The 12,997-nt window shown below is 33.7% G+C and overlaps 1 protein-coding gene across 5 annotated transcripts in view; it reads right to left on the bottom strand.

Moving 5' to 3' along the window:
• LOC131432866 (nephrin) overlaps window positions 1-12,997 on the bottom strand; it is a 789,197-nt gene that overhangs the window by 149,574 nt on the left and 626,626 nt on the right. For all 5 annotated transcript variants that reach the window (XM_058599423.1, XM_058599426.1, XM_058599425.1 and 2 more), the window contains exon 6: window positions 6,150-6,301. In XM_058599423.1, coding sequence (XP_058455406.1) covers window positions 6,150-6,301 — 152 coding nt within the window. The remainder of the gene's footprint in view (window positions 1-6,149; window positions 6,302-12,997) is intronic.

Raw genomic sequence — 12,997 nt, 5'->3', positions numbered from 1 at the left:
TGGTAAGGAGCTATAGTCAGAAGGGTTCATCGTTCTTCCTGGAGTGAATGAATCCCTTCTGTATTCACCTTAAATAGGGTTTAGCAGATTGTTTGGCATCCTTTGGGGGGTACCGCATTTACTTCTGCTCGTACATACTGCGAGTCGTTCTGCATTCTTCCGGGAGTGCAGAATGGTGTCGCTTTTGTAAGATCTCTAAATCCACTCGGGGGTTGGAGGTTTTATTAACAGCAGATTGTTCGGGACCTCGTAGAGGTTCAGAATTTACTTCTGCTTCCACTAAATGTGATCCTCAGCAGATTGTTCGGCATCCCTTAGGGGTGCAGAATTTACTTTTGCTTTTATGTGTTTTTGTGTCGTCAATTTTTCCCATCCTCCTAGTCCAACCCTTACCATTTCCTTTCAATCCTTCCCTCTTATATATCGGGAAAATGATGCTAAAAACAAATTGATGGCAAGGCACAAATCTCCAAATATCAAGGGGAACGTGCCATTTGAGCCAATTTGTTCTGATTCCTGATTACTACGGTTTTTCAAAATTTGACCTCTGCAAGAATGGGTAGAACTTAATCGCAAATATCTGTTGTTATATTCAACGCACCAAAACTATTTTTCTCCATGTAATCGGAAATACGGTCAGTAATTTATGATAAAATGCTCAGTACTATAAGATAATCACAAATAACTTAAAATTGAAGTTTTCTAAAATGTTTGATATGAACGAGTAATAAGGTGAAATTCAGTGCCGAAATAAGGCGCGCAAAGTTCCAACCGTATGAATTGAACGAATCATCGCACAAAGCGTATCGCGGAAAACCGACATATAGAATACGGAATACATACATACATACATACATACAGGGATGCAAACGGTAGCGGTTAGGAATGGTACTCGGAAGGCAAAGTATCGATACAATCAATACAAGGTATCAAAAGGCAATAAAGTATCGAATACCTGTAAGTATCAATTGATACTTGCACAGCAATCATTTCAAAATAAAATAAATTAATGAATTCGCGATTTTTGGTCCATATCAAAACTTATTCGCACGCCACTTTGTGTTGGAGCCATGATGATTTCACATATCACATATTTTCTCAAAAAGTTTCATGTCATAATCTTTGTGTCGATACATGAATACTACACTAAAAGCCAATTCCTATTGCCATTACGACGGTACCGAGGACGGACTGAACGGAAGCACCAAGCTCGCGCATGTATTGGTATGACGAAGAATAGCCATCGTTGAAATTCGTTCTCGACAATCAAGCGTCGTCCCACAGGCGCACTGAAAGAGAGTGCAACGGGTGCGAAAAATTGAAATGATTGAATCCTCAGTGAGTATGGTCTTTATGTGCGTGTTTTCTCTCATTGCACTCTCTTTCAGTGCACCTGTGGGACGAAGCGAAATTGTCGAGAACGAATTTCAACGAAGTCCACGTCAAACCAATACATGCGCGAGCCTGGCGCTTCATCGAAGTCGAAGAAGAAAAGAGATGTGGGTTATGTCAGAAACATAACTGGATGGCATGAATACGAATAGAATTAATTCTGGACCTAAGTTCTGAAACTCAATTTTGATGCTAGACTCTGGAACTGAATTCGGAAACTAAGTCCAAGAATTTAATTCTGAATCTAGATTGTAGAACTGATCACTGAAGCTGAGATCTGTAACTGAGTTCGCCACCAGGATTCTCCGATAGTCCGATCCCGGATTCAATTTTCAAGATCGGATCCAGAATTTAGTTTCGAAACTGAGTTGTATAATCCTGATACGGAATATAGTTGAGAAATCTTCAGAATCTAGTCACTGATTTCGGTTACACTTCTAGAATTTTAAAAGTGAGTTTTGGATCCTAATTCTAGCATTCTCTAACTGAAACCTGGTTCTGGAAAGCATTTTAGAAAAGAATTCTGGAAATAAAGCTGAGTTTAAGATCTGAACTTGATCCAGATTTTCGGGCTGCAGCTCCAGAACTTGAGGTTCAGAACTCAATATCCGAATTCTTAACCTGAATTATAAGTTCAAATTCTGGATAGGAGTTTTGCAATTATATTCTGATCTGAACCTCAATTTCAAATCCAGAACTCTATTTCAAAATTCATATTCAAGTCCAAGAATTTCTTTTCCAAATTTTTGCTCCAGAGTCTAGGTCTAGAATCCTGATCTATGTTCCAGATTTCGTGTCCATAAACAAGGCTTAGAATAAAATTCTTAAATTTGGTCCAAGTTCCAGAATTCTGGATTACAATTCTGGCTCTGGATTCCGGACGAGGAGCTGAATATTAGATCTGGATTATGAAAATGAAAAATAAAATCTGGTCTTGGATTTTGGAACCAAATTTCAGAACTAAACTCTAGAATTGGATTCTTGACCTGGATTTTGATCTGAACTGAACGAAACAACACCGCAGGCTAGATAAAAGAAGCATCAAATTTTTAATTTTTTGACTAACCAAATATGAAATTTTAATTTCGTGTTAATTGTGGTTGTATTACTGAAAATTTTATCACAAATTCCTGATCATATCTCCGATAACGTGTAAAAAATTATGATGATACGTTAAACAATTATTAGTGTCGTTACACACTAGTTTGCATCGGTTTCCAGGCTCGCCTTCGAGTGCTCACCTCTAAGAAAGATTCCCGAATTTCGCTTCTGATCATTTGGTAAAGTAGCATTTGCGCCTATTGGTAGTCCACCTTGACCATTACCTGCAGTGAATGTTTCATTTTCACAATGTTCCCTTTAACAGAAGAATACATGTGGTGAGTATACCTTATGATCAAAAAAGAACCGGAATTTCCATTTTAAAATTCCCGCGCTTGTCCAATCGGTAAACTTTTATTCTCTCAACGTTGGCAACACTTTTATACACATTCTGTCAAATTTTGACGCATGTCGTACGATTAGTTTTTGTTTGGCGTCTATACAAAGAAATTGAAAAATTTTCGTGTGGCGATTTTTATAATGGATGAAAATTTAGAACAACGGCTCGCCATTCGGTCGATTGTTGTGCGGTTTCGACGTCATATTCATAGATCCACACCGATGAATGTGGGGTCACTATCTGCGTTGGAAATCATCTCTTTGGCCACATCAACACGACGCTGTTTTTGAATGAAATACAACTTTTTTGGCACCAGCCGAGAAGCGACGCGTTTCAAACCCAAAACATCAGTTAAAATGTGTTCGGCTGATCCATAAGAGATGTCCAACAACACAGCAATCTCTCTAATCGGTACAGAACGATTTTGCAACACGATTTGCTTCGCCGATTCAATGTTTTCTTCAGTAACAGATGTTGTTGGGCGGCCAGGGATCTCATCATGATCCAAGTTTGTACGACCACCTTTGAAGCGTTTATACCACTCGTATGCCTGCGTTTTTTCCTAGACACGATTCACCAAAGGCCTTTTCTAACATTTTCAACGTTTCGGAACACTCAAATCCACGAAATCGGTAGACATTTAGAAAATGACAAAAAAAAAATTGTTTCGAAAATTTTGATAGCATCCGGTATTAAATCACGAAATAGATCGATTTCACCTCATAAATATTCAATCCAATCACCTTTCCGATTGATGCTCTTCGATTTATGATACTATAAAATAAGTCAGAAAAAACTTTTGTGTTGATTTTCGCGCAATTAAAATTTGTTTTGAATGCAGCAAAAAGTACAAGCGTCTGTTTACTTCGGTATTCGGCACAAAAAGAACGTGCTGCTAACAGATCGGCTGAAAAGTTCGTATCGTTTCTATGAGAGGGCACCACTAGAATTAAATCCATACCATTTTCAGTTAGTACCAACCTTCAAAAGATACGTGTATAAATTTGACAGCTGTCTGATTATTAGTTTGTGAGATATTGCATTTTGAGTGAAGCTACTTTTGTTATTGTGAAAAAAATGGAATAAAAGGAATTTCGTGTGTTGATGAAACACTACTTTTTGATGAAAAAAAGTGCCGCCGATACCAAAAAATGGCTTGATGAGTGTTATCCAGACTCTGCACCGGGCGAAGCAACAATTCGTAAGTGGTTTGCAAAATTTCGTACTGGTCATATGAGCACCGAAGACGATGAACGCAGTGGACGTCCACTATTATATAGCGTTATTAAAGCGTTTGAAGGACGAAATTTCATACAACGGCCTCATTTGAAGAAGAAAAAAGTTTTGTTTCATCATGACAATTCACCGTGTCACAAGTCGATGAAAACCATGCTGAAATTGAACGAATTGGACTTCGAATTGCTCCCTCATCCACCGTATTCTCCAGATTTGGCCCCCAGTGACTTTTTCCTGTCCTCAGACCTCAAGAGAATGCTCGCTGGTAAAAAATTTAGAAGCAATGAAGAGGTAATCGCTGAAACTGAGGCCTATTTTGAGGCAAAGGACAAATCATACTACAAAAATGGTATCGAAAAGTTGGAAGATCGCTATAATCGCTGTATCGCCTCTGATGGAAATTATGTTGAATAATAAAAACGAATTTTGGCAAAAAAATGTGTGTTTCTATTAAACGATACAAACTTTTCAGCCGAGTAATTACACACACACACGTGACATTTGTCGGAATGACGCTATCTGCTCAAAAGTTACGGTGGGGTGCCGGCAACCGAACACCTTCCCCTAATAATATCAAGTTCGTGAAGTGCATATCACATCTTTTTGTACACGTTTGGCCAGTGGATATTTACTTTTTGTAGGACTCATTTTTCGATTATATTCAATCGAGTGAAATCAGGGAAAAAGTTTGGCCTCCTACAAAAGGTAGTCTGGATCGATTTCGAAAATCCAAAGTATACAAAGTGGCTTTTGGTGACAAAACCTACATGTCCATAAAGCTTGACTGAAGTCTGGGAGGGTTCGACCAATATTTGTTCGTTACAAAAGTTAATTTCCTTTCTTTTAATTTTTTTTATTGGAATATTAGCTAGTGAGTTTATCACAATTGATAGTTTTCATGAGAAACTATTAGCAAAAAATCAATAATGAACTCTTCGCCAACGAATTTTGTGAAAATCGAATATGAAAATTTGCAGCAGCGATTTCCGAAATCTTAATGCAGATACGAAACTTTGCTTCTGGCAAGAGACGAAAGCATCTCTATTCTATAGAACTGCTCTGCGAATTGGGCTAAGCCGTATATGAAAAATAATCTTCTCAGAAACAATCCAGAGGCTTTAGGGTGCCACACTTGAAGAAAAATAAAACATTATAATACTTTTATTTAATTTGAAGCAGAGAAAAGACGACAACACAAGTGCACTGAAAAAAATAATAAAGTTTTAAAGTTGACATGATCTACAAACGATATAATTCATAACTGCTTAACTTGTCAAATGACGCAATATTCCATTTGTACAGATTTTCGCAGGCTCCGAGTGTAATTTGCACTCGACTACCAAATGCCGCTGTATGGATTTATATGTATCAATTAATCACTAAACAGGTATGTGCTTCTTTGGCTCAGTCGATTAACTGGTGTGCTTACTTATCTAACGCTTCTCGGTTCAAGTCGCGCTGTTGCCATCGATTTTTTGTTTTTCATTTCATTCAATTTCAAGCCAAAAAATTTTCAAACCACAACAGTTTGAGTTATTCTTGAATATAAATTTGTGTGAAATACGACACTCCATTTATGTGGATGTTATAAGAAAATTCACACGATCTTTTTGAGCTGTGTAAATATCAAACTTCACTAGGTATAAAACCTGTTCATCTTTCGTATCAACAGAATTACGAATATCTAAACGGTACATTTCAAAATAAACGACATTCACGAATATTCACATCCATCGATCAATCTCCATCCATTCTTCGCCGGGTAAAGATATTTTCGATTACCATTCTTGGCTGCAAAGAATTAGATGTAATCAAAAGTAATCAACAAGTCTCAAATACAACAAACTTAGTATGGAATTTTTGTTTTAAACATCAAAAAGTCCAATTATATTAACTATCGTCGTATAATACTGGATCCCGAAAACGGAGGCTCCAAAACCAAGTGCTCTGTTCTGTTTGCTGTTAGTTCGTTGATATTGTTGTCTTTGAACCACTTTAATTACGGAGACTTCTAATCTAATCAACTGATCCGGGAATCGCCCCTCCCCACAAAAAAGTAAAAAAAACAAAAACCACTCACCGTTTCGTGATGACCACGCATCTGGGTGCTTCCCTTCCACCAGGTAATGATGGGAGCCGGCCGGGAACCGTGCACTTCGCACTGCAGATCGTACGTATGGTTCGCGGACAGCGACCGGTTCTTGCCTTGCAATCTGACCAGCAGAGGGCGTACTGCAAAAAAAAACGAGAATGGAAAAGAAAACGGAAAATTATTATTTGATGAGACTTCCTTTCATCTGTGCGAGGATTATTATTATTTTTTTAGAGCCGTGGCCGTGTACGACCTGACCAAACAGAAAAAAGAGCCTGACGGAAAAAAATGATGCGGAGTCATTCCAGCAAATCCCGCCGAGATTATCTAATGGAGTGGATTTTTGTTACACTTCTTAAATTGGTCCAGTTCACCATGACGAACCAGGTTCTGTAGGATTTCGGCTGAGCTTGTGCTTCGATGTTCGTCGCCACTTTCGAGAGGAACACTTTTCCGCTTACGTCGTTTTTTGAGGACTATTTCGCTTCGGTTCTGGGGGAGGGAGGAAGCCAGTTTCAGTGTAATCCACTAAAATGTGATAATTCTATGGATGATGAAGAGACGGAGGAGAAGCGCCTCGATTTGGCCGGCAGTAGGTAATTGAAAAGTTCCATCATTGCTCATGCTTCCTGGTTTGGGGTGGTAAAATGGCTGACGATGGATGGGGTGATGTACTTTTTCCACCAGCACGCAGACACACATTTCCCCCATGCCCAAAAAACTGGCCCAGCTGGCTGATGGCTGCCGAAATCTGATAACGATAATGATATTGAAACAGAGTGGCTCACGAGCCCGGCGCCCTGAAACCGACAGCAGCCGGCTGTTTGTGGATCTGCAAAGCGATAATATTGATTATTTCCGGAGGCAAACAATCCCGGCCAATTTTAAGCGAACCGAAGCCAACGCAATCCGAACCGGTGCGGATGAATGGATATGAATTGGCTCTCGCAATCGCCACAAACAAGAAAAATTCAATTAGAACTTAACAACCGCAGGCCTTTGCATGAGTCCGGTTTGCAACTTGTCCAATTAAAATCTGACCCCGGATGGCCCCGGGAGGAACCGAAGAAATGGAAGAAACAGAAGCAGCGGGATAAAACGCACACACGCATACTGAAAAGAAAACATCTTCCTTGCCATGCTTCTGGCTGTTAGTAAAATTTTTCATCAAAAACAAACTTCAACTCAGCCTTACGAAAGACAATCTACATGCGGTGGCAATGTTGGCAAATTCCCACGAAGCTTTTTTTGATTGAATGCACAAAAGATGCTGAAATGTAAATCTCGGTTCAAAACGGTGACTACCGGGGAAACCGAGATTTAACGAAAATCAAAGTTCAAACAATAAGCATAAATATTGACAATTTGAACGTCTCTTTAAGATTACAAAGAATTCAAATATCGTTATAATAGCTTTGTGTTTCTTAATATGTTTGTTTTTAAATTCAAACTCACTTCCAATTCTCACAATTTTTTGCATTTGTTTTGCATTTTTGTATTTTTTTACAATTTCAGGCGTTTTTCTAGAATTTTTCCGGATTGGAAGTTTTTTGGAATATTTTTCCAATTTTTTATCATTTATCAAATTTTAGAAACCTATTGCAAATTTTGTGCAACTTTTTTGCAATTATTTGGATTTTGTGAAGTTTTGCATATTATTTTTGCATTTTTGTGCGTTTGTTTTCAATTTTTTGCAATGTTTAGTCGAGAGTTTAGTTCATACTTCCGTACAGAAGCACCATTACAATTGTGGAAGCAAAACTGTAAAAGTTACAAAATTCTCACCAGCTAACAACTAATACGAACGGAAAAAATGTTTAAGAATAATGAATTTTTTTTCCGTATTCACGCTCCTTGCTGTTTACAGTTTTGCTATCATACAAATTTGGAATTTTGAAATTTTGAAATATTGCTATTTTAATTTTTTTAATTCAATTTTTAAATTTTTGCATCGATCAAAAAGAAAAAAATGTTTCCATTTGATTCCACTACATAACACACTGTTGTTCAACACAATTGATACACTAAAGAAGACTGCAAATAGCACACCTAAATACTGGTATCTGTGTCGGTTACTATCTCGTAACGTTAGTGGCAAAATAGTAAAGATATTCAAATATAATAGAATCAAACGGAATCTTTTATCTTTTTGATCGATTTGGTTCATTCCACTAATCGTTATGAAAAGTATTTTTTGACATTCTTGTAATTTTTTGTAAGTTTTTGAAATTTCTTACATTTTTTTTAACTGTTTTGCAATATTTTGTCCTTTTATGCATATTTTTTTCAATTTCTCGCAATTTTCTGGACTTTTTCGGAATATTTTTCCATTCTTTAGTAACTTTTGTAATTTCTCGCAATTTTCTGTACTTTTTGGTGACTTTCAACGATATGTTGTCATTTTTTGCATTTATTCTGCATTAATTTTCAATAATTTAAATTTTGCTAAATTTTTTTGTTTCAATTGCAATTTTTTGCAGTGTTGAAAGTTATTTTTACTATTCTTGCATCTTTTTGCATATTTTACAATAGAATTTTTTTTAGCATTTTTAGTAGTTTTTTTGCAATACGTTGAAATTTTATGCAAATAAAATCTTTCAAAATTCTTCGGAGTTTTCGGAGTTGTTCGGAGTATTTTCCATGTTAGTAATTTTAGAAATTCAATTTCTTCTATTTTTTGCATTTTTTTTGCACTTTTCGACAACTTTTTACAATTTAGCAACAAATTGTCTTGCATCTTGCAATATCTTGCATTTATTTTTAATTATTTTCGCATTTTTCATGCATTTTTCTTTTGCAATTTTTTTGCATTTTGTTGCATTTTACGTTTACAGTTCATCACAATTTTTTTCAATTTTTCGCAACTTAGCAATTTCTTGCAATATTTTGATTTTATCTGAGCAATTTTCCATTTTGCAGAAATTTTATGAATTTCTTACAATTGTTTCCGTTTTCTGCAATTTGTTGTACTTTTTGGCATATTTTTGCGGTTCACTGCATTCACTTTGCATCATTTTCGCATTTTTATGCAATTCTTTCGCATATTATTTTCGCAATTTTCCGTCATATTTTGCAATTTTTCATCTCTTTCTGTCCAAACATTTTTAGCAATTTTTTGCCTTTTTAGCAATTTATTGCATCTTAACGAATGCATTTCTTTAGCAAATTTACATTTTAGAATTTTTTTACATTTTTTAAAAACTTTTCCAAATCGTTGTACTTTTTGGCAACTTTTTGCGATGTGATGCATTTTTTTGCATCATATATTTTTTTTTAATTTATTGTACATTTTGGAAATTTTTTTCGACCTGTTGCCATTATTTTCGCATATTTTTATACATTTGATTTGAATTTTTTCGCAATTTCTTGCATCTTTGGGAGTTTGTTGCAATATTTTGGCATTTTACTTTGCAATTTCTTGCCATTTTTTTAATTTATCTGAACATTTTTCCATTTTGTAGGAATTTTATAAATTTTTTAGAATTGTTTCCGTTTTCTGCAATTTGTTGTACTTTTTGGCATATTTTTACGATTTGTTGCATTTACTTTGGATCATTTTCGCATTTTTATGCAATTCTTTCGCATATTATTTTCGCAATTTTCCGTCATTTTTTTGCAATCTTCCAATTCTTTCTGCCCAAACATTTTTAGCAATTTTTTGCCGTTTTAGCAAATAATTACATCTTAACGAATGCATTTTTTTTAGCAAATTTACATTTTAGAATTTTTTAACATATTTTACCATTTTTTAAAAACTTTTTACAAATCGTACTTTTTGGCAACTTTTCGCGATTTGCTGAATTTTTTTTGCATTTTTAGTTTCGCAATTTAATGCTTTTCTTTTGCATGATTTATTCAATTTTTTTTAAGTTTTGCACAATTTTTTGCAATGTTTCACATATTTTAATGTTAGTGGCGAAAAAGTAAAAAGATTTAAATATAGTGGAATTAAATGGAAACATTTTCTTCCAGATCGAATGAGTTCATTCCATTAACCACTCAAAAAAGTAATTTTTAGCAACATTTTGTAATATTATGCAAACAAAATTTTCTTTCCATTTTTTTCCTATCTTAAGGAGTTTCTCGGAATATTTCCCATATTGTAGTAATTTTAGATTTTTTTTTCAATTTCTTCCAATTTTTGCATTTTTTTATTGTACTCTTCGACAACTTTTTACGATTTGTTACAATATTTTGCAACAACAGAATCTTCTAGTGATGTTTTTGAAAATATAAGTAATGTGAGAAAGGCATCATTACACTACTAGGCGGATTAAAAAAGGTTTTTGAATTTATCTGTACATTTTTCCATTTTGTAGAAATTTTATAAATTTTTCAGAATTGTTTCCGTTTTCTGCAGTTTGTTGTACTTCTTGGCATTTTTCGCGGTTTGCGGCAATTTTTGCATTAACTTTGCATCATTGTCGCATTTTTATGCAATTCTTTAGCAATTTTCCGTCATTTTTTGGCAATCTTCCAATTCTTTCTGCCCAAACATTCCTAGCAATTTTTTGCCGTTTTAGCAATTTATTGCATCTTAACGAATGCATTTTTTTTTAGCAAATTTACATTTTAGAATTTTTCAACATTTTTTAAAAACTTTTTACAAATTGTACTTTTTGGCAACTTTTTCCGATTTGCTGATTTTATTTTTGCATTTGTACTGCATCAGTTTCGCAATTTGCATGATTTATTCAATTTCTTTTGCATGATTTATTCAAAAATTTTTAAGTTGTTCACAATTTTTTTTGCAATTTTTCACATATTCTAGTGTTAGTGGCGAAAAAGTAAAAAGATTTAAATATAGTGGAATTAAATGGAAACATTTTTTTCTGATCGATTAAGTTCATTGCATTAACCGCTCAAAAAACTAATTTCTTACATTTATTTTCGCTGTTTTGCATCTGCAATATTTTGCAAGTTTATGCCCTTTTCTTTTCAATTTCTTGCAATTTTGCGGACCTTTCCGGAATATTTTTCCATTTTTTAGTATTGTTTGATACTTCTCGCAGTTTCTTTAATTTTTGTGCGATTTAATGTATGCTCTGGCAACTTTCTGCGATTTGTTGAAATTTTTTGCATTTATTCTGTATTGATTTTCAATTTTTTTGAAATTTTGTTGAATTGAATTGTTGAATTTTTTTTCAGTATTTAATTTTTTTTTGCATTTTTCTTGCATAGCATTTTAAGGATTTTTTGCAATATTTTGTAATATTGTGCAAAAAAAAATTTTCTTTCCAATTTTTTTCAATTTTAAGGAGTTCCTCGAAATATTTCCTATATTGTAGTAATTTTAGAATTTTCTTTCAATTTCTTCCAATTTTTGCATTTTTTTTATTGGACTTTTCGCCAATTTTTTTCGATTTGTTGCAATATTTTGCAGTTATTTTTAACAATTTTTGCTTTTTTCTTGCATTTCTTTTTGCAATTTTTTGCATTTTGTTGCATTTTTCGTTTGCAATCACAATTCTTTGTAATTTTTCGCGATTTTTGTAATTTTTCGCAACATGCAGCATATTTTCATAATTTTATATATTTTTTTAAATTTATTGTACATTTTGGAAATTTCTTGCGACTTGTTGCAATTTTTGCATTTATTCTGCATTATTTTCGCATTTTTTTTTTGCATTTTGATGAATTTTTGTTTGCAATTTCATTTATTTGCCATTTAATGTAGTTTTGAATTTTTGGGAATTTGTTGCAATATTTTGGAACTTCATGCATTTTGCTTTGCAATTTTGCAATCTATTGAATTAATCTGAAAGTTTCCAATTGTTTCCGTTTTCGGCAATTTTTTGCTATTTCACATATTTTTGCATTTTTTCGCAATTTATTGCATCTTAACGAATGCATTTTTTTTCAATTTCAAAACATTCTACAAATTGTTGTACTTTTGAGCTTTGACTTTTTGTGATTTGTTGCATTTCTTTCGCATGTTTTTTTATCAAAATTTTTTGAAGTTTGTCACAATTTTTCAAGTTTTCTGATATTTTCGCAATTTATTGCATATATTCGAAATTGCATATTTTTACAATTTGGCATTTTGAGATTTTTTTTTCAATATTTTCAAATTTATTGCATTATTTTCTGAAATTTTTTGGACTTCTTCGGGAAATTCCTCCCACTTTTGGCAATTTGTTGAACTTTTTGCTATGTGCAGCAGATTTTTGAAATTATTCTTCGTCATTTTCGAATTTTTTATGCACATTCCACATTTTTTCGCAATTGTTCTGCATATTTTTTACATTTCTTTATGCATATTTAAGCAAACTTTTGTTTTCACTTTTGAATTGTGTTGCATTTTTTGCAGTATTTCACAATTTTTAGATTTTAAAAATTCTTCACAATTTTCTTCATATTACACATTTTTTTTTCAATTTTTTGCAGTCCAGCATATTTACAATTTTCTTATTTTTTTATTCTATTTTTTTTCATTTATTAATTTTTTTTAGGTTTTGTTGCAATTTTTAACAACTGTTCGCTCTATTTTGCATTTTTTTAGTCGTTGCAATATTTTGATTTTTTTCAATTTTTTGTCACTTTTTTTTTGCACTTTTTTGCAATTTTTGCAATTCAAATATCGGATTTGGACTCTTGTTATGGGTCTGAATTCCAAACCTAAATTTTAAACCTACCCCTTAAATCGGAATCGAAGCTTCTGACCTGAGTTGTGGATCGTTTGCAAAGTTTTGCATTTTTTTAAATTCTGCAATTTCACATTTTTTTTAAATTTTGCTATTTGTCATTAGGTCTAGAATACAGGCCCGGAATTCTGGGCCGGAATTCAGACCAAGATCCAGAATCCCGGGTCAGCAATTCAATTTATAAATGATCCA

The sequence above is a fragment of the Malaya genurostris genome, chromosome 2 (assembly GCF_030247185.1).
Source record: "Malaya genurostris strain Urasoe2022 chromosome 2, Malgen_1.1, whole genome shotgun sequence".
Taxonomy (NCBI): Eukaryota; Metazoa; Arthropoda; class Insecta; order Diptera; family Culicidae; genus Malaya; species Malaya genurostris.
This window is presented reverse-complemented; position numbering and strand designations above follow the sequence as displayed.